At 42.7% G+C, this 19,820-nt stretch overlaps 2 protein-coding genes across 2 annotated transcripts; one reads left to right on the top strand and one right to left on the bottom strand.

The window, feature by feature from the left end:
• The first annotated feature begins 2,109 nt into the window (after positions 1–2,109).
• Positions 2,110–16,242, top strand: BPHL (biphenyl hydrolase like). Its single transcript, XM_052697592.1, has 7 exons — positions 2,110–2,242; positions 3,469–3,572; positions 4,320–4,486; positions 9,321–9,474; positions 11,721–11,852; positions 13,412–13,535; positions 15,763–16,242. The coding sequence occupies exons 1-7, from the start codon at positions 2,154–2,156 to the stop codon at positions 15,848–15,850; spliced, it is 858 nt and encodes a 285-aa protein (XP_052553552.1). The 5' UTR covers positions 2,110–2,153; the 3' UTR covers positions 15,851–16,242.
• LOC128087723 (tubulin beta-1 chain) lies at positions 16,136–18,803 on the bottom strand. The gene is made up of 4 exons (XM_052697587.1): positions 18,674–18,803; positions 17,975–18,083; positions 17,630–17,740; positions 16,136–17,417 (listed from the first exon to the last, which is right to left on the bottom strand). Exons 1-4 carry the CDS (start codon positions 18,728–18,730, stop codon positions 16,357–16,359), a joined length of 1,338 nt encoding a protein of 445 aa, XP_052553547.1. The 5' UTR covers positions 18,731–18,803; the 3' UTR covers positions 16,136–16,356.
• Between the last annotated feature and the right edge of the window lie 1,017 nt (positions 18,804–19,820).

A 19,820-nucleotide genomic window follows, 5' to 3' on the forward strand; every position in this document is an offset into this window, starting at 1 on the left:
TCCACGATATTATGTGACAGGGAGCCAGGAACTCAGTAGTTCTATAATGCAGTTTGCAGGGCAAGGAAGGGTGCCACCCTACAACTGCCCGTGCATTTTGGGCCCAGATTATCTTCCATACGCATCCAACCTTGGCAGGGTCTTTCTTCCACAGCTGAGGCCATTGGACCCAGCTGGTATCTCTCTCCCCTCAGGCGTTTCACTCGTTCAGTATATTTTGTGGAGTTCATTTTCTCCACACACATAGGAAAAAAAGTTTTTGCCAGAACCGTTTCTGCTTTCCTTTCTTCAGACCAAAGAAGGCAGAAAACCTTGAGAGATGAGTTGCACAGTCCAAGCACATAGGAAAGGAATGGTTGCTTTTGTGCCTCATTTGGCCCAGATCTGTGATTAAAGGCCTGGAAACAATGCATGGTGCAGCACATCCACCTGGTTTTCATCACAATGACAGTGTGGATAACTGATCCTGAACCACCCAAACCTTAACTCTTAAGTGATAAATCCACTCATCTCCCTTTTCTCTTATCTGGTGAAGGTCTGGATTTTATCTTTCTAATTACCTCTTTTCTCCTTCTACGTTGTGTTCAATGCTTTTTATCTAATCCCTCAGTTTTTTCACCACACCTTCTTACAAGTTTCTACATCTTCAGCCATAGTAGGAGGAGGATGTGTAAGATTAGATGTTGAAAGGCATTTTTACAGGAATTAAACTAGATACAAAAAGTCTGAGACATCTCCTTCAGTGAAACATGAGATAGGAACCCTTTTGAGAGTTCCAAAGTTCAGAAAAAAGAAATAAACCAGTTTGTGTAGCCAAAGAGCAAGCCATGTCTTTTTGGTTTTGTTTTGGTGAACTCACAACAGTCAGCTGTCACCATCTTTCACCAGAAGGAAGTGAGAACAGTGACACGCACAGCAAAAATGAGCCTCTGAAAGTGGAAGGAAACTGCAGGCTCTCATGTATGCCATTGGGCAGCAGTAAAGGCAGCTTGTCTCGATGGTGGATTATTTGTAATTAACTGTACTAAAGACCTTAATCTTAAATGGTTTGATCTGCTTGAGGGGATAAACCAAACCAGTATGCTCACACAGCTGTGTTAATCTCTTTACGCACTGGCATTTGCTGTGTCTGTCATTCACTCTAAGCACTGTTGGTCCTATACAAACAAACTGTAGTGGAGCAAGAAGGCTGACAACTTTTCACTCTCAGGATAGCCACTGAGCTCCCATTGGGCTGGGGGAAACGTGCACAGAAACTCAGGTTGGAAAAGACCTTAAAGATCATGGAGTCCAACCACAACCTAACCATACTATCTTAACTCTAACAACCCTCCATTAAATCACATCCGAACGCTTTTTAAACACATCCAGGGATGGTGACTCAACCACCTCCCTGAGGAGCCTACCCCAGTGCTTAACAACCCTTTCTGTTTTTCCTGATATCTAACCTGATTTGGCTTGGATACATCCCTCCTGCCCAGGTCTAGGGCAGAAGACTGCACTTCCTGGGTCTTCTCCAAGCTTGGTACCAGCCCTAGGCTTTCTGTGTTGCCCCCACTACCTGCACAGCTCTCTTCACCATCAGCCCGGGCAGGCTATGGCTCAGACTGGCTTTTCTCCTCCACATGTGGCATAGTTAACGATTCTTGGTGAGGATTCTACGATTTGCATTCGGCACACAGAATGCCTTGCCCCAGAGAAGCTACAGTCCTCAGCACAGACCCAGCCGGGGGCTTTCCTCACTATCCATGCTCAAGGCAGAGCTGCACTTCCAAATAACCACCACAGCTTCTTTTTTCCCCCAACTCCTCTCGCACAGCTAGCAAGAACAGCAGACACGCGACCACAAATCGCAACCCCCTTCCTTTTAACCCCCTCACGCAGCACACCAACGTCCAGCACCGCCTCTCCCTCCCCTGACTGACATCAGCGGCCGCCAATCAGAGCGCGGCAGCAGAGGCGCGTTCCCGCCGAGCGGTGCGTGGAGGGGTTGCGTTCCGCGCGTGCGCAGAGTCGCGCGGAGGGGCTGCTGGCGTGCCGTGTGGCGGCCGTGCCTCACGGTGTACCGGCTTCACAAGGCGCGCGAATGACGGCCTGAGGGCGGAACGCCCTCACAGGGAAGTGGGAGGAGGCGGGGCGGGGCGGCGGGCATCATGGCGTGGCGAAGAGGGGCCTTGGCGGTGCTGATGATACAACCTCGCGCTGCGCTGCTCACAAGCCGGGGACCGGCCGCCTCCTACGGGTAATGAAAAGCACGGTCTGGAGAGGCTCGCTGCGTGCTCTGCGTTGGAGCAGCCCGGTGATTGCAGGCGTGTGCTCCGCACGGCTATGAGCCTTAACGCTGCTCGCTCCTTTACATTGCGGGCTGTGGGGCTGTCGGTGTTTGTTCGTCTATTTGCTTGCTGTTTTAAGTGGGTTTTTGCAGGTATGATTATGCCAGGCAATGAAAAATGCGGTGTTTTAACGGACGCTTTGCAAAAACGAAGTCACAGTGGCAGCAGCGATACTGAACTGAGCTCAGACACAGAAGTTTCGTGTGCAGGAGACCACATCTATTTTAGCGATACTCGGCTCCAGGGCAGTTTCTCAGCATGTTAAATATATATATATAAATATATAAATATATATATATATACACATTTTTTTAGTCCAAAAAGCGTTAAAAAAACATTGTATGCGAAACTCTGGAATTCCAATGGACTTTACACTGAGCCACGATCCAGGAGTTGTACGTCACAAGCTCATTCCTGAGCCCCCAACGTTAATAATTGATCGGGAGAAAGGTAGAGCTGTGGAAAAAGTCAAACTCTGTCTGAATCTCAACATCACAACGTACATCTCTCGCCTACAAGAACTACGTGTTGGTTACCTTCTGTATGTGCTACTATTGCAGAACAATATATATGCCATAACAAGAGATTGTAATGTGTTTCACAGACAGAGAAATCCCGTTTAGAAGTAAGGTCGACCCTAACTACTTCAAAATTATGTGGCAGAAGGAGGTTTCTCCTCTGTAATACATATTTTTCCAACACATTTCTGTAGCTATGTAAAGCTGTAATTATATTCCCCTTCTTGGATGGTCAAGGCTTTTTTTCCTCCTTTATCTGAATCATTTAATTGCATTTGTGAAATAGGAGTACAAATGGCAGAAAAGGACCTCAGGAGATCGAGTCCAATTCCCCTGCTAAAGCAGGTTCCCTACAGTAGGTTCCACAGGGAGGTGTCCAGACAGATCTTGAGTTTTCCCATAGGAGACTCCATCACCTCTCCAGTGGTCACATAATGAACCCACCTGCACCCCTGTCAAGTCTTCTGTGTGTCTGTGAAAGGACAAGTAAACAGTTTAGATTTTCCTGTATTATCCTTCATATCTAGACAAAGTAAGTATTCTGCATTCCTTGAATGTCCTTGTAGTAATGAGAATTACCTGTCTCAATGTTTTTGTTTTCCTTGCTGCATCCCTAGTACTTCAATAACGTCTGCCAAAATCCAAGTGAATGGAGTCAATCTGCATTACCAGCAAACAGGAGAAGGGAGCCATGCAGTTCTTCTGCTTCCTGGAATGCTAGGTCTGGAGATTTTGTTTTTTTCTTTATAGTGCAACCACCTCTTTAACCATCTGCTCTTTTGCTAGAGTACAAAAACTATTTTGTAATATATCCAGCACCCAATTATAGAGCATTTTCATTAAAAGGTGAATTATTACACATATAAAAGATAGGAAAATGTAGAGGTATAGCAACCAGTTAACTGTTTTTAAAGATTTTAAATATATCTCCGGGCAACTTTTATACAAAATGATCTTGGTTCTCAATTTCTTAACTCTCATAGTCACTCATACCTTCTGGGTTGGACTGTGGGAAAAGGAATAGGGTGTCCATCAAATAGCTACAACAAGGTGCAAAGTAATGTGAGGAAAAAAAATCAGGTCAGCTGTATTTGTTACACAGCTGATCGTTGCATCCCTCTTAGGAACTAGGTGCATTTCAGTTGAATTAATAAACATTGCAGTTTATTAATAAGACCCTATCTCAGATAACAATTCCAGGAAACTCAGTGTAAGACGCTCTTCTACAGAGCATCATTTTTTATAAGCTTGCCTTCCTACTAGAAAGTTTGCTCTCATCATACTGCAGATACTTCTAAAGATTTTTATTATGCACTTCATGGCTGAGAATTGCAACCCTTAGTCAGAGATAAAGCATAAAGCCTCTTTTTTAGAATTAAGATACAAGTTTCCCCAGTTTCCATCAAGAGTATATATGCTGTATATGTATTATGGTGGTTACTTTAATTGAAGAATGATGGTTTTCCAGGGAGTGGTCAAACCGATTTTGGACCACAGCTTAAGTCCATGAATAAGCAACTATTCACAGTTGTCGCTTGGGATCCACGAGGATATGGACAGTCCATCCCACCCTCTCGAGACTTCCCTCCAGATTTCTTCGAGAGAGATGCAAAGGATGCTGTGGATCTTATGCAGGTAAATCTAGTCTCAGATTTTACTGTAAATATAAAACTATTTTTCTTAAGTTTTGCAGGTGAAAGAGTGCTGCGAAGTACGTGTTGTGGTTTAAGCCCAGCAGGCAGCTCAGCAGCACACAACTGATCGCTTACTGTCCCCTGATGGGATGGGAGAAAGAATCAGAAAGATGGCAATCATGAGTTGAGATAGACAGTTTACTAGGTAAAGCAAAAGCTGTGCATTCAAGCAAGGTAAAATAAGGAATCCATTCAGTACTTCATATTGGCAGGCAGATGTTTAGCCACAGGAAAGCGCAGCTCATCACACATAACTGTTACCTGAGAAGATAAACACCTTCATTCTCAACATCCACCATGTTCCTTCTTCTTTTCCCTTAGCTTGTATTGCCAAGCATGCTCTCATGTATGGGACATCCCTATGGTCAGTTGGGGTCAGCTGACCTGACTTTGTCCCCTCCAAGCTTCTCTTGCACCCCCAGCTTCCTCAGTGCAGATCAGTATGAGAAACAGAGAAATCCTTGACTGTATAAGCACTGCTCTGCAATAACTAAAGATATTGGTGTGTTATCACTGTTATTTTCATTAAAAATCCAAACTACGTCATCATACAAGCCTCTGTGAGAAATTAAATCTATCCCAGTGAAAACCATGACAGTACATTATTTCCAACAGAAAACATGTTAAGCTAAACATACACATGAAGGCTTAAAACTGGGCAGATATACATTGTTCTGGAAAATATTTTCTTCTGCAATATACAGAGAAGTTCAGCTTTGGGAATTACAAAGCAATAAATTCTTATTCCAAAACCTTGCCCTAAGAGATTTACAGATGAAAACCAGTAGGTTTAGGTAAACTATATATGAAAAACAAGGACTAAGCCAGGTGATTTAACTAGAAGAGGTTACAATAGTGAAAAGTTCTTAGAAATTTTTCTAGCTAATACAAGCTTGACATTTTACCTCGAGCAATGCAGTTCAAGAGACATCTGATCTGAAAACTGACTAGGCGCTTTGCATTTTACAGCCTATTACTGCAATAATTTCTGTAGGAAATCAAAGGATTCCTGTAATCGTATCAGATCTTAGCTAGCACTGTTATTGTGATTATGAAGACTATGATTCAGTTGTTATTATCTCTCCATCTTACAGATTTTTTGGTTTTATTTCAAATCTATGTTCCTAAGGTGCTAACACTGTTTTCTGGTTTAGTTCTAACTAATATTTTGGCCTTGTTATGTTAAGCTATACAGTTTCGTTGGCCATGTTAAGAAAGTTGGCAGAGCATGAAAATTCCAAAAATATGAGAGAAGATTCAGTCAGTGAATCCAACTGTATTTAACTGTAACATGCAGTAACCTTACAGAAAGAACCATATGAAGCTGGAAATGCAGTCTTCCTCGAGTATTCTGTGTGGTGAAACAAAATAAGTCTGACAGCAGAATCAGGATTAAAATACAGTTGTGCCCTCTAACCATATAAGCAATCTCTCTGCACAGTAAGTCACCAATTTCTTCTACACAAACAAAGAAAAGAAAGCTGCTATCATTGGTAGGTGACAAACTTTCTGTTTAAATGGTTGGAACTCCCTTTCCCTGCCTCTGTTGAAAAACTAATAGCTGCAAAATAGAAAACAGAGCTAGAGCTGTCCTTAAAGAGCATATAATCGTAATGCAGGCAGTCAAAGAAGGCAGCAGTCCACAGATTTCTAAAGCTGCCAAAACAAATGAGATGTGTTCACTGATGTAAGCATGTAACAACTATTTGTTAAAATCTTCCCAAGGGCAAGTAACTTGATTCTATTTTAGCACAACGTGAAGGATAGCACAAATCCCACGTAATCACCCTAACTAGGATTTCCAGCATAAAACAAAGTCATAGTTCCTGCAGAGGGCTGTCTAATGATATGTGGTTTGCATGCAAACAGCCTGCAGACAAACAAAACCCATTGGTATGAGTGAGCCTTCAGTGCCTTTATTCTGGGCTCTTTCAGATTCTGGTGCCTCTTCTGGAGCTGTGACTGCTGCAGGGTTTCAGTGAAGTAACAGAAGTATAAATTCTGAAGTGTTTAGCACCTTGATGCAGATGACAGTGCTACGCATTAGTGAACATTTTCTGCAAAGGAATTAGATAAAATTGAAGGAGTCTAATGCATAGAGGTCCATTCTGCTATACTCCATCCCAATCTCTAACAAAAATCACAATGAAGGCCCAAAGCATTAAAAATTAGTACTGTGGAAACAGTCAGTTGATATTTAAGAGGTTCTTAGTCTGGAAATCTACTGTTGAAGTAAAAAGGTGGCTTTGGGCTTCTCCCAGTTTTTGTAGATCAACTGTAGATCTTGTGGCATACTTGCTGTGGTCCAAAGAAATAATATATAGTACAGAGTTCATTTTGTTCACTGGTTGGGTAAAGACAGCACAAAATCACCCACAGAACTGAGGAGCTGAAACCTAGCTTACAGGTAACTGCCAGTATAAGTTAGAGGCCTGCAGGGTAAGTCATTCAAAACTAAAGCAAACAAACATGCACACCATTTCCAAGACATCTGTTACATAGCATTGGTTTTGGGGGTTGTTTTTGTGTTGTTTTTTTTTTGGAGGGCCACAGAGGATAAAATAAATTCTTTCTTCTGAAAAGCCATCCTGAGAAAACCCCCAAAAATGCAACAAAATAATGGCTAGTTAATGAGAGAAGTACATAACTGGGGCAAATGGATCTCAGTTAAAGCACTGGCAAATTGCCTAGGATGGAGAATAAAAATTTTAATCATCAGGCAACTTTGAGATGCATAATTTGCTACTGGCACGAGGAGAACAGCAGCAACACCAAAACCATAAGCTTTATGGGCACTGCTGCCAGCTCCTAAAACTTGCCAGTGACACTTTGGCAGAACGATACTGAAAATTGATCATTTGTAACTAATTTTTCTGCAGACCGGGGCCTACATGTAACTAGCTGCTAAAATTCAAGGCTCCTTTTTCTTGCTGTCAGATCTTACCTTACATGTCCTCTATCCCCTATCTTATTTCTTTTCTGTTTGCTAATTAGGGCTTAGACAGATGAAATCTGGGATTGAGCAAGACTACAGTGAGCTTAGTATCAAGGAAGCTGCCAAAACCAGATAAGTACAATAGCAATAGAAAAAAAACAGGTATCAGTTTGACTGATAAGGCTGTGCCTCACTTGAGCATCATGTTTACAAGCAGCAGGAGCAAGCTTCCAGATTATAACTACTTTTTCCTTTCTCTGTAGTTCTTTTGTTTCTCTTATTTCCTGTTTCTGCTTTCTTCTCTCCAAAGAAAGCAGGACTTGTATTCCAACAGCAGAACACTGAGTGCCAAAACAACACATTCAACTAACTTCTTTTTTTCCCCTTCAAAAGTACCACATCTCCTTTAAAGCTATCTAAAATTTTTTAAAAAGAAAAAAGAACACAAACAAACAAAAAAAACCCTTCAAAACTTTAAATTATGCCTTTTTTGCTGAAGAGTTCACAAACTCAGGCTCCTGTATACAAAACTGCTATTGAATATTGTTCCAGTACAAACTTCAGATTTATTTCATAGAATAGCTTGGGTTGGAAGGGACCTTAGGGATCATCAACCTCCAGCCCCTTACTGCATGCAAGGCCACCAACCTCCAGATCTGGTACTAGACCAGGCTGCCCAGGGCCCCATCCAACCTGCCCTTGAACACCTCCAGTGACAGAGCATGCACAGCCTCTCTGGGCAGCCTGTTCCAGCACCTCACCACTCTCGCAGTAAAAAACTTCCCCCTGACATCCAATCATGTAATTCTCTCTTTGAGCTTAAAACCATTCCCCCTTGTCCTATCACTATCTACCCTTGTAAAAAGTTGATTCCCCTCCTGTTTATAATGCCCTTTTAAATGCTGGAAGGCTGCAGTGAGGTCTATTCCTTTGCTTCCTAGCATCTTTATCTTCCTCACCTTTTACTCACTGAACATCATACACACAAAATCCTCTCTCCAGTCACTGATCTTACCCTCTAACACAGGCCTTGGAATATGAGAAAAGTAGCTTCAGATTCTAAGAGGAAAGCAATGTACAAGTCAGAGCTAATTAATGTCCCGGTTGACGTATTTTTTTGTTCTGAGCCTTCCTTTTTGAGAAAAAGATATTGCAATATTAATGTTTTGAATTGGAACTCATGAGGTACTAATATTTAAAATGTCATGTATGCTTCACAAAGTGTGGATTAGGCACCTAAATTTGATACAATCCTATAGCAAACACTCTTTAAGCATTTTTTTTTTTATCATTATAGATTTTTTCTTTAATAGGTCAGCTAACATCAATAAATTAATTCACCCAATTTCATTTTCCAAGTCTTAAACTTTTCTTAAGTTCATCTTGGGTCACATACCATCCCACACTGCAGTACTCTTTGTCAACTTTATATGAAGAGAATCCACACATTCTGTGTACCATGGGTCTCTAAGACTTCACAGTCATAGGACGCAGTGAATCTCTAATACTTCTCTAGGTCTTTGCTATCCATTCTAAATAAACATTTCTTAATGTCAAGACAGCTTCTTAAATGCTGTAAGAATCTAATATAATATAATAATCACTGATTATTTCATTAAATAGTCATGAAAAATTAGAAGTGGGAGTAGAGTTTTTTTGTGTTGTCTTTGTTTTTTAAGTATATGAGCTTTCCTTTAGCAGGAAAATCTACCTGGAAGCTACCCTATCTCATTCAACCATGCAGTGCTGTATCTAGATCTGCACTGCTGCTTTCTGATAAACGCTTCATGTCTGCTTACTAAAAATATCAGTTTTACATAACTTTCTTGTATCAACAAAGGCACTGAAATTTAAGAAGTTCTCTTTGCTGGGATGGAGTGATGGTGGCATTACAGCACTCATTGCAGCTGCAAAGTATCCAGCTCTTATCCACAAGATGGTTGTCTGGGGAGCAAACGCTAGCGTTACTCAAGAGGATGTGAGAATTTATAATGGTATGTATGAACTGGATGGCTAGAGAAATAGCATATTCTAGAATAATTAGTTTCATCTTCATCCAAGGATCTTAGTCACATTACAGCTAAGGAGAGACAGAGCTGAGGACACAACAAATTTAAAGCAACAGGATACAAAATTCACCAAATTGTTACACAAAGGGATAGACTAAAATCATAGGGAAAAATCTCCCAACAATTACTGCAGGGTAACATAGCAGGATTAAAAAGAAGTCGTCATCAACAGCCACTAAAAAGTATAATTTCTCGTAGCTTATCAGTATATTTCAGCAGGTAAGATTTTTGTTGCTATACCAAGTTCCTACATTTAAATTCTAAGTAATCTTACTAACCCTTGGCTGAATTTACTTTCTCACATCTTGCACAACTTTTAGACACGGTCCACAGAAAACTGTTATATTAACACGTAGCAGCTTTACCTCTAGGGCACATATAATATGTAGTAAGAAAACAAGCTTATAACTTGCTATTTGGAGGTCAGAAAGCAAATGAATTATTCATGTAAAATCCCAGAATACCTTTCTAATTTGCATTTCTTTTAAGTTAATTACTGTTACAAAATCCTTCCAAAATAAACACCGGATTTCTAATCATTATTAAATTCACGCAAAATAAAATCTGACCATTTACTATCTAAAGCAAAACAACAAAAAAAGCACTAGTTGAAATTAGAAATGAAGAATTAACTGAAAAGTCTCTCAACAAGTGTAACTGAGGATAGTTTTATTTAAATGATTGGAGTTTGATTTATACCAGCTGTGGAACCTGGCTGTTTTTTCAGCCAAGTATCTGGTGTATGTGTCACACATGTGTACTTAAATCCCTTGTACTGAGTCGTTTTCATTATCAGTAGCAGTAGTTTATTCTGTTTCTTTCTTAGCTTTGTAAACACGCTACGTTAGTTCTCTACATGCTATTATATGAGCAGAGGTTCTATTACATGATAATTACAAAATATACATCGGTCAGAATCAGTCATTTGGAAAAAAAAAAAAGTCTTACTTTGAAAGGACTGCAGGTAGCATCTTCCCCATTGCTGACTTCTGGCCTTTTTGTGGATTGGTGCTTTCAGCTGCTTAAGTATCAGTGCATTTCATCTGCAGTTGAGGATTTGGTAAGAGAGAAAGGTTTTCTTTTGGCACTGTGTCCATTCAATATTTAGCTTTCTTTTTCCCCCATCTTCATAAAATAAGGTCAGCAGCATGGATAGAACAGCAGATTTTGTAATGGAAACAGTTGGTCAGTAAAGTCAGTAACACACAGCCTGGGATGATCAAACTTGTTTCCCAGTGGTTCCCAATCAGACGCTGTTATAAAACAACACTTTCAATCAATCAGTGCTGCTTTGCTCGTTTGGCTTCACAGGTTCTGTTTGTTAATTAATGCCAAACTCCTTTTTCCCCTTAATTCCTGTTTGAAGCCAATTAAGAGCTTTGCTAATGGTGTATATTACTGTGTGAGGAGTTGGCACTTTTCATTGAATAGGTCTCCTTCACATTCTCTGCTTTGTCAACATTATTTTGAGCTTTCTTGATTTAAAGATTTACAACTGAAATACAGTTGAATGAAAGTGACCTTTATGGATGTCTGATCTGTGACCTGTATTGAAAATGTTGGGGGGAAAACAGGTGAACTTGATGTCAGATTCCTTCTACAACTATAGCCAGGATGTCGTGAGTCACTGGGCTCTATTAAGTAAAGTTGCTTGTTTTTCTCTAAGACCATGGCAAATGTCTAATGATGTCAGCCTGCTGGAATGCCTTAGTAAGAGCTTCGTTCTTCTGAACAGTGCTAATCATGGAAGAACTTCCTCCCGTAAGCCAAAGCAAAAGGCTGAAGGATATAAAAAAGTGCTGCCAGCTCTGCCACACTGTTACAAAAATAGTTCTCTTTTTATACACAAAGTACCTCCTTGAACTCATCTTCTTCATACCCTCAAAAAAAAAAGAAAAATCAGAAGGCATAGAAATGTCCTGTGTATATAGTTTTGTTCCTGATGAATGTCGTAAGCCAGTTCTGTAACTCACACTCCAGCAAGGATAATAAAACAACAGTTTTTTTAAAACCTTTTCCCCACTAAGAATTGTTTAAAACTATTCAGTGCAGTTTCAAGTTTGAAATCCACGTCTGCATTCAGCGTTGAAAAATTATCCAAACGTTGTCAGTATTGAGTTTTGTCTTGTTGCAGGTAAGATCCTAACATATTTCATTGTTATCTTATGTAGGTATCCGAGATGTTTCAAAATGGAGTGAGAAGGTTAAGAAACCACTTGAAGAGCTGTATGGACATAAGTACTTTGCAGAAACCTGTGAGGCTTGGGTAGATGGAATAGCCCGCTTTGCTGAAAAATCAGGTGGTAAGGCTTCCATGGTGTTAATCTGAAGCAGTTATAGTAGCAGACAGTTTTGGATAAGAATCCTAGTAGTCAGGAAAGGAAGGCCTCTTCATATGGCATTAAAAGCTGGGTCAGGCTCACACTTATGAATAAAGCAGTTACTTCATAGACGTTTCACAGAACCAGCAAGGTACAGGAGGATAAAGGATTTATGGAAATCATTAGCTGATGAGTCTCTCTGCTTGTTCTGCCATAAAACTACATTAGTAAATAGTTTTTGTCATGCAGATTGAACATGAGGGATTCTGCTCAGCTTTTTTCTGCTCTACTTTCTCATTGTCAAAGGTCTGCCTCTTGGTGACATTTGTAAGCTCTCCAGAATGTCATGTGTGTTCATCTAAGTTTCTGAAACTTAGCTGAAACACTGCTTAAAAGCTAGTAGTGTATAATGAGTACAGAAAGAAGGAAGTTCACATTCTGACAGTTCTAACTGAACAAAACATTAAAAAAATACTATTGACACAGCTTGGCTATTTAAAATCCAGAATAGTTCAACCAGGCAGTATAATCATCCCTGAATGTTTATCTCTGAAAGATTTGTCCAAATACTCTACATAGACTTTTGCAACAAAGGGTATGTCGAAAACCCAGGCCAGTTAAACTTTGAAGCCTCCCTTTATTTCAATATAGATGACTTCAGACAAGTGAATTTTAGGGTTTTTGTTTGTTTGTTTTCCAAATTAAATACTATTAACTTACTGTCTTTAAGTGGCTCAACTAGTTTATACTCTTTACATATAAAAATAAAATCTTTATTGAAACATAGGTTTGTGTGCCATGAAATTTAGTGGTAGATATGTTGAAATTTATCTCCTGTCCCCTGTATTTCCTGTCAAGCCTACATAGAGCCTGGTAAGCTGCTAAAAAATGTAGAGGTCTGTAAAGCTCAGCTCCATTTTAGGGTCAGTTCTCTTTAATGCTTTCATAAATGACTTGCATGCAGGACAAGAAATTGTTTTAAGCATGTTGATGATACTAAACTGGGAGAAGTTGTTGACTCCATCAAGGATGGAGATAGCTTGTAGAGAGATCTTGACAGATTAGAAAGCAGGACAGTCACCGACCACATGAAGTTTAACAAGAGTGGGTGCTGGATTCTGCACCTGGGAAGGGGCAGTCCTGGCCATATGCACAAACTGGGAGATGAGATGCTGGGGAGAAGCCCCACTGAAAGAGATTTGGGGGTCTTATAAACCTATGTAACAAAACATAGCATTGAATGCAAAAAACAACAAAAACTAAGGTTGAAGAGAAAAAAGCAGGGCTGGGGAAAATAGCTTCATTTGCTGTGTCTGTTTCTGTTAATGACCACTAACAGAGCAAATTTCACTGCTTGTGTGCTACTTAAAAGAAATAAATATTAGTCCTGTTAACACACTTCTGTGGAATAATTGCATGCTATCCACAAGGAGAAACAATGGCTAGAACCCAAGTGGAGTTCGAGTCCTTTGCAGAAACAGCTTTGGTCTTTCACTTTTATTTTTTTTATGAAGTGCAACCTTCATTTATTTTCTCCCTAGGTAGTATCTGTCAACAGTTGCTGCCTCATATCACATGTCCTACATTAATAATTCATGGTGAGAAAGACCCTTTGGTTCCACGCTTTCATGCAGAATATATTCATGAGCACATCAAAGGCTCCCGGTAAGTTACACGATGGACTGTTTCTAACTGATTGTTAAAGAAAAGAAGAAATTAAAATACACAACGTTAAAAAAAAAAAAAAAAGCATTTGGACAAATCAGTCCTGCTGTGGATGAAACTATTCTCAACTTCCCTGTCAAGTTATGTAAACAGTGTATTTGAGCCTTTATCTTTATGTAAAAAGAAAGAAGAAGCAATAATTCAATAAGTACCTTCCTAATGTTCTCCAAAAGAAACTAAGGAAAGTCCTCTTGATCTCTTCACTTCTCACCAGATATATATCTTTTTCTTGTTATAGTCATTGCATTCCTTATCTTGTGAGATACCTAACTTCTGTTCCACTCAGTGAGCAATGAATTTAGATGCTAAGAATAGAGCAAGAATACCAGCTAATAGAGGGAGGCAGAGAATACTGATCTCTGCTCTTCCTTATTGATGTGAGCAACAATCTCTAAGATTTTATTTTTCAGAAGTTCCTTGAATTTGTTGTTTCAGAAAAGTGACATGGAAAAAAAAAAAAAATCATACAGCTGTGTTGGAGTATTACTTCATAAACAAGAAAAGTCAAGACATTCATTCTGAAAACCCAAAAATGCTACCCATAAAAAGGAGGGATTCCACTATCTTTCTTTTCTTCATAGATTTGCATATAAATTCAAGTTTTCTATTACTACTCAGCAACAGATCATGCTGATGAACACTCAAGAGAAGAATTAGAACTGAAACATTTTTATGAATGCAAAGTGTAAGAATCTGTTTCACTGATGTCACCTCTGTGAGAAATTGAGTGATATGTTTACCTTAAAGTCAGCTCTGCCATTCATAAAAGACATTATGCAACAGGAAAGATAGGGAAACCTTCTTAATAACCACATACAGATTTTTATTTTAAATGCTTGACAGTCAGTTACTCCCACAGATGCCCTGCTTAGAATATCCATAGTCATGTTAGATTTCCCTGAAAAATGCTCTAAGGCATGCCATAACAAAAACTAGACAAAGATCAGATAGCTTCTTCAGAAGGACCACAAGGGTAGAAAGTGTTAGAAGTTGCCAAACAGTAAAATGTAAAGCTGTTCTTTACATGTCGTTGTGCTGAAGTGCTCTCCCATGAATGTATTTACCCAATAAGGAATCAAACCAAAGATTAAATATCAGAAATACAGAGAAAAGACAGGTACATAACCTCCTTTTTCTCTTGTTGCACTAAAGACAGTTCATAAAAGGTGGAAAGTTCTAAGGTTATTTTCAGTAATAATTTGAATATCACCTTTTCTTGCCTTGATTTCTCTCTGAATAGTAAATTAGAAAAGGTGTTGTTTGTAGTGCAGATACATTGATTCTGTCATAAGCATGCCATCATTCTGTATCTGTATGGCTAGAACATTAGGTATATCACTGTGGATGGTATTCATGAGTGCTGTTCTGTTTGCACATCTGTATATTGCTTTGTCTTTGAAGAAACAGTCTTAGTGAAATTCAGACAGAAATACTAGAACTACGTATGTTCACACTGGTGCTCTTTTCTTCCTGAAACTAAGCATCACTTGATCACCACTAAGAGAATTATTGCCTTTGCTGTAGCAAGATTTAAATGGCATGAAGACAGCAGAGCAAAGTATCAGACAATGTGGTCTTTAGCTGTTGAAGCTGATAAAAGCTGTTAAACAAGGAGTTTCACAACATGATATATGTGCTAGAAGTACATACATGAAGTTTTTCCCAGAGAGAAAACAACAGCAATTAGTTCAGTCTTGTCTCACCTATCAGTTAACAGCCTAAAGATTTAGACTATTCAGAGACCCTCCTAAACCTTTTTGTAGCTTAAGTCACAATTCAACTACAGAAGTACAGACTTCACTTTTTACTCTAAAAAGCAACAGAGGCAAAGCAGCTGAGCTGTTTCACATACCTTTAGATGTATCCTACTCACCTAAATTTCAGCGTCATCTTTCCACACCACTGAAGAGGTTCTTAAACTAGGTCTGAGACACAAACATGTTTAAAGCGTAGTTTATCCTTCCCAAAGTGGAGGAAATATTTTGTTGTTTCAACTTATCCTGTAGTTGACATTCTGATCCACATACACACAGTGCATCAGTGTTACATTGATATTTTTACTTGGGAAACCAAGAGCAAAGGAAAAGGACAAACTGTTTACTTGTGCTCCCACAGTATAGTGCATATTCAGAATATTGGTTATTTTTTCCCCCCTCCTTCTTTTTAGGTTGCATCTCATGCCAGAAGGAAAGCATAATCTACATCTCCGTTTTGCAGAAGAGTTCAACAGAGAAGTAGAAGAATTCTTACGGTGACCTAAACTGTAAAGTTAGAGGCATTTGTCCTTGCACTGTTTAGGAAATTTAGTGATTGTGTTCTTCATTCACATTAGGTATGAGTCTCATAAAGAAAAGAAAAAACAAAAAAAAAGATATTTCCATGACAGGGATCCATATTAACAATATATAAGTCTCTGTGGATCAGAATATGCCACTGTACTTCAAGACATCTAACATGCCTTGAAACTTAATCAGCCAGTGGGGCAAGAAATAGCTGTTCTTTGTCTGATGGGGGAGATAAGAAAGACAGAAAACATAATCTAGAATGCATGCCTTTATGTGCTCTTAACGTTATGAAGGACAAAAAAACCACTGTAATAACTTGGGATTCAGAACTGATACATTGATAAAATCTGTCAAAGTTACAAGTGCAAAGAGGATAATTGGGTACACAGCATCTAAAGAACATGCTTTACCACTACTATCAAAAGTCATTCCATACACATGCCAGCTTTAGAGAGGTTCTTCTGATAAGAGGGAATTTAGGCCTCATCCTCCTCTCCTTCCTCTTCAAATTCACCCTGCTCATCAGCAGTGGCATCCTGGTATTGCTGGTACTCCGAGACCAGGTCATTCATGTTGCTCTCCGCCTCCGTGAACTCCATCTCATCCATGCCCTCGCCCGTGTACCAGTGCAGGAAGGCCTTGCGCCGGAACATGGCCGTGAACTGCTCCGAGATCCTCTTGAAGAGCTCCTGGATGGCCGTGCTGTTCCCTATGAAGGTGGCGGACATCTTGAGCCCACGCGGGGGGATGTCGCAGACGGCCGTCTTCACGTTGTTGGGGATCCACTCAACAAAGTAGCTGCTGTTCTTGTTCTGCACGTTGAGCATCTGCTCGTCCACCTCCTTCATGGACATGCGGCCTCGGAAGATGGCAGCCACCGTCAGGTAGCGGCCGTGGCGGGGGTCGCAGGCGGCCATCATGTTCTTGGAGTCGAACATCTGCTGCGTCAGCTCGGGCACCGTCAGCGCTCGGTACTGCTGGCTGCCGCGGCTCGTCAGCGGGGCGAAGCCCGGCATGAAGAAGTGCAGCCGGGGGAAAGGCACCATGTTGACCGCCAGCTTGCGCAGGTCGGCGTTCAGCTGGCCGGGGAAGCGAAGGCAGGTGGTCACGCCGCTCATGGTGGCCGACACCAGGTGGTTGAGGTCCCCGTACGTGGGAGTGGTGAGCTTCAGGGTGCGGAAGCAGATGTCGTACAGGGCCTCGTTGTCGATGCAGTAGGTCTCGTCCGTGTTCTCCACCAGCTGGTGCACAGAAAGGGTGGCGTTGTAGGGCTCCACCACCGTGTCCGACACCTTGGGAGAGGGCATGACGCTGAACGTGTTCATGATGCGGTCGGGGTACTCCTCCCGGATCTTGCTGATGAGCAGGGTGCCCATCCCCGAGCCGGTGCCGCCGCCCAGCGAGTGGGTCAACTGGAAGCCCTGCAGGCAGTCGCAGCTTTCCGACTCCTTCCTCACCACGTCCAGCACGGAGTCCACCAGCTCAGCGCCTTCGGTGTAGTGCCCCTTGGCCCAGTTGTTGCCGGCCCCGCTCTGACCTACGGGCAGACCGGCAGCAGCGAGCCCCGTCAGCGCCCCCGCAAGGAGCGCAGATCCACCGCCGCCCACCCCACAGAGCTCGCACCCCTCTCGTTCCCATCCCCAGGGATTTGCTGGCATCCAGCGCCCCGGCTCGCTCACACGCCTGCTCCGAGCCTCCTGCACGCACCTCGCTCACGCTGGGGGACGCCTCCACGGCACGCTCACTCACCAAAGACAAAGTTGTCGGGTCGGAAGATCTGTCCAAAGGGGCCGGAGCGCACCGAGTCCATCGTGCCAGGCTCCAGGTCAACCAGGATGGCACGGGGGACGTACTTGTTACCTGCGGGAGGAACCAACGCAGCGTTATGGCCCTGCAGCCACAGCAGCACTGCTGTGCTCACCAGAGGTTCTCTACAATTCATTGCAGAGTTGCACTGTCTCTACCAGTGCTATCAGAGCCATTCTGAGAACAAAGCTCTGTAGATGGCAGCTCTTACTCAGGTATTTTTCAAGCTTTGACCTGGCATTTCTGCTTTGTTAATTTAAGGATGTCAGAGGATGCAGACCAACTCACCAGCAGCTTCATTGTAGTACACGTTGATCCTCTCCAGCTGCAGGTCGCTGTCCCCATGGTAGCTGCCAGTAGGGTCAATCCCATGCTCATCGCTGATGACCTCCCAGAACTGGAAGAAATGTTCATGAAAGGCAGCTGTTCACTACAGCTGGCCGGTGCCAATCACACGCTAGCAGTCTGTGCGCACGGCCTCCCCGACCACTCCCTAGCATGGTTGAGCGGCTGCCTGGGAGGAAGCTGCACCTCCATGAGTCAGTGCCGAAGAGTTTCCTTTGGCTGCGGCAGCTGAATTAACAGAAGCAGCGCTGAGGAGGACAGACGGGCAGCTGCAGCGCTGGAATTCGAGCTAATTCATTTTTAGCACGCATCCACGGGCTGACAGCACTCGCATACCCACAGATTTGAGACTCTTCTATTGTCTAGCCATGGCTTAAGGCCGCCTAGACCAGCCATGCTGTTCTACCGACACAGCAGCGTCACCGCAAGACGACAGCAGCCCCAGCACGCACCCGGGGCTGGCAGTGACGCCGCGCCCCTCTCTCTCGGAGCCGTACGCGTGGCTGCCAGCCGGCTGCGTACGACCGCGGACTCGAGCCCGGGCAGCCCCGCTGCGATCGCGGATAACCCCGGCGGAGCCACGCACCGCACCCCGGTGCCGGTCGCACGATCCTCGGCGAGCAGCCGCGAGGCGGCCCGTACCTTGGCGCCGATCTGGTTGCCGCACTGCCCGGCCTGGATGTGCACGATCTCACGCATGATGCCACCACCGCGCCGCACGCCCTCAGTCACCTCCCGCACTCCGCGCTGCGGCGGCCGCGCCCCGTCCGCGCCTTAAATTGGGCGCTGCGCACCGCCTCTCGGTGACGTCACGCGGCGGCGGCGAGCAGCCAATGGGCGCGCGGGAGCGGGGCGGCATTGTCTCCCGCCGCGGGTCCGACAGCCCAGGGCGGACGGCGGAGGCGCCCCTCGGCGCCGGGCAGCGTCCGCGGGACGGGGCAAGGCCGGGGACAGCTGGAACTCAGGAGTTGCAAAGGATTTACGCCGAGCTGCTTCTGCACCTGCTGGGTTCGTGCCTTTGCTTGTCCGCTGCAACAGCAGAGCGTGCGCTGCTGCTTTTTAGCAGCGCCTTCCAGCCTGTATTTCTAGCTCAGGCCTGCTGAGCTACGTTTTGACACCTCTGAAGCACAAGAATCATCGTTCTGTGGTTCTGACTCTTAAAACAAGCAGAAATTGGAGGACAGCCATGATAAAACCAACTCTACCAAAAATCTCATAAATACTTGAAAGGAAGCCACAAAGAAGATAGAGCCTGGCTCTTGTCAGCAGCACCCAATGACAGGAGGACAGGCAATGCGCACAACCTGGAATATCAGAAACTAAATGTAAACACAGGAAAAACTTTTGATGTCAGACACTGCTACTTGCTGGATGGTGTCCTTGGAGATATCCAGAACTCTGGGTACCAATCCGTCCTGGTCAGTCTACTGTAGCTGACCCTGCATTGGACTGGATGATCTCAAGGCATACCTCCCCACTTCAACTATTCATTGATGCTGTGAAAGGGAGAGGAGTGGACCAACATGTGTGACAAGTAATATCAGATTGATGGTTTATTGGTCCTAGCACCACACTGTGCTAATAAATGTTAAATTAAAATTATAGCAAAACGAGCAGAATTTTGCAGATGTGAGCTAATAGGTGATCTATTCACCAACACTTTCTTTGTTTTGCATTTGGCTGCTGTGACCTTTGGAAAATAAGGTGGAGATTTTTCAAATGCAGTCCTCAGTTTTCTTCAGTGTATTGATAAGCAAACAAACTATGTCTTTTTTCCTTCCATAGGGCA

Source organism: Tympanuchus pallidicinctus, unplaced genomic scaffold, assembly GCF_026119805.1.
Source record: "Tympanuchus pallidicinctus isolate F22 unplaced genomic scaffold, pur_lepc_1.0 scaffold31, whole genome shotgun sequence".
Classification (NCBI taxonomy): Eukaryota; Metazoa; Chordata; class Aves; order Galliformes; family Phasianidae; genus Tympanuchus; species Tympanuchus pallidicinctus.

Bases quoted from the DNA above. Each gene is read 5' to 3' on its own strand.
- BPHL (XM_052697592.1), top strand. From the start codon at position 2,154: ATGGCGTGGCGAAGAGGGGCCTTGGCGGTGCTGATGATACAACCTCGC. The intron at 3,573-4,319 runs GTCTGGAGATTT...ATGGTTTTCCAG, and splicing joins TCTGCTTCCTGGAATGCTAG to GGAGTGGTCAAACCGATTTT. The intron at 4,487-9,320 runs GTAAATCTAGTC...GTATCAACAAAG, and splicing joins ATGCTGTGGATCTTATGCAG to GCACTGAAATTTAAGAAGTT.
- LOC128087723 (XM_052697587.1), bottom strand. From the start codon at position 18,730: ATGCGTGAGATCGTGCACATCCAGGCCGGGCAGTGCGGCAACCAGATC. The intron at 18,084-18,673 runs GTACGGGCCGCC...CATTTCTTCCAG, and splicing joins GCAACCAGATCGGCGCCAAG to TTCTGGGAGGTCATCAGCGA. The intron at 17,418-17,629 runs GTGAGTGAGCGT...GTCTGCCCGTAG, and splicing joins ACCCGACAACTTTGTCTTTG to GTCAGAGCGGGGCCGGCAAC.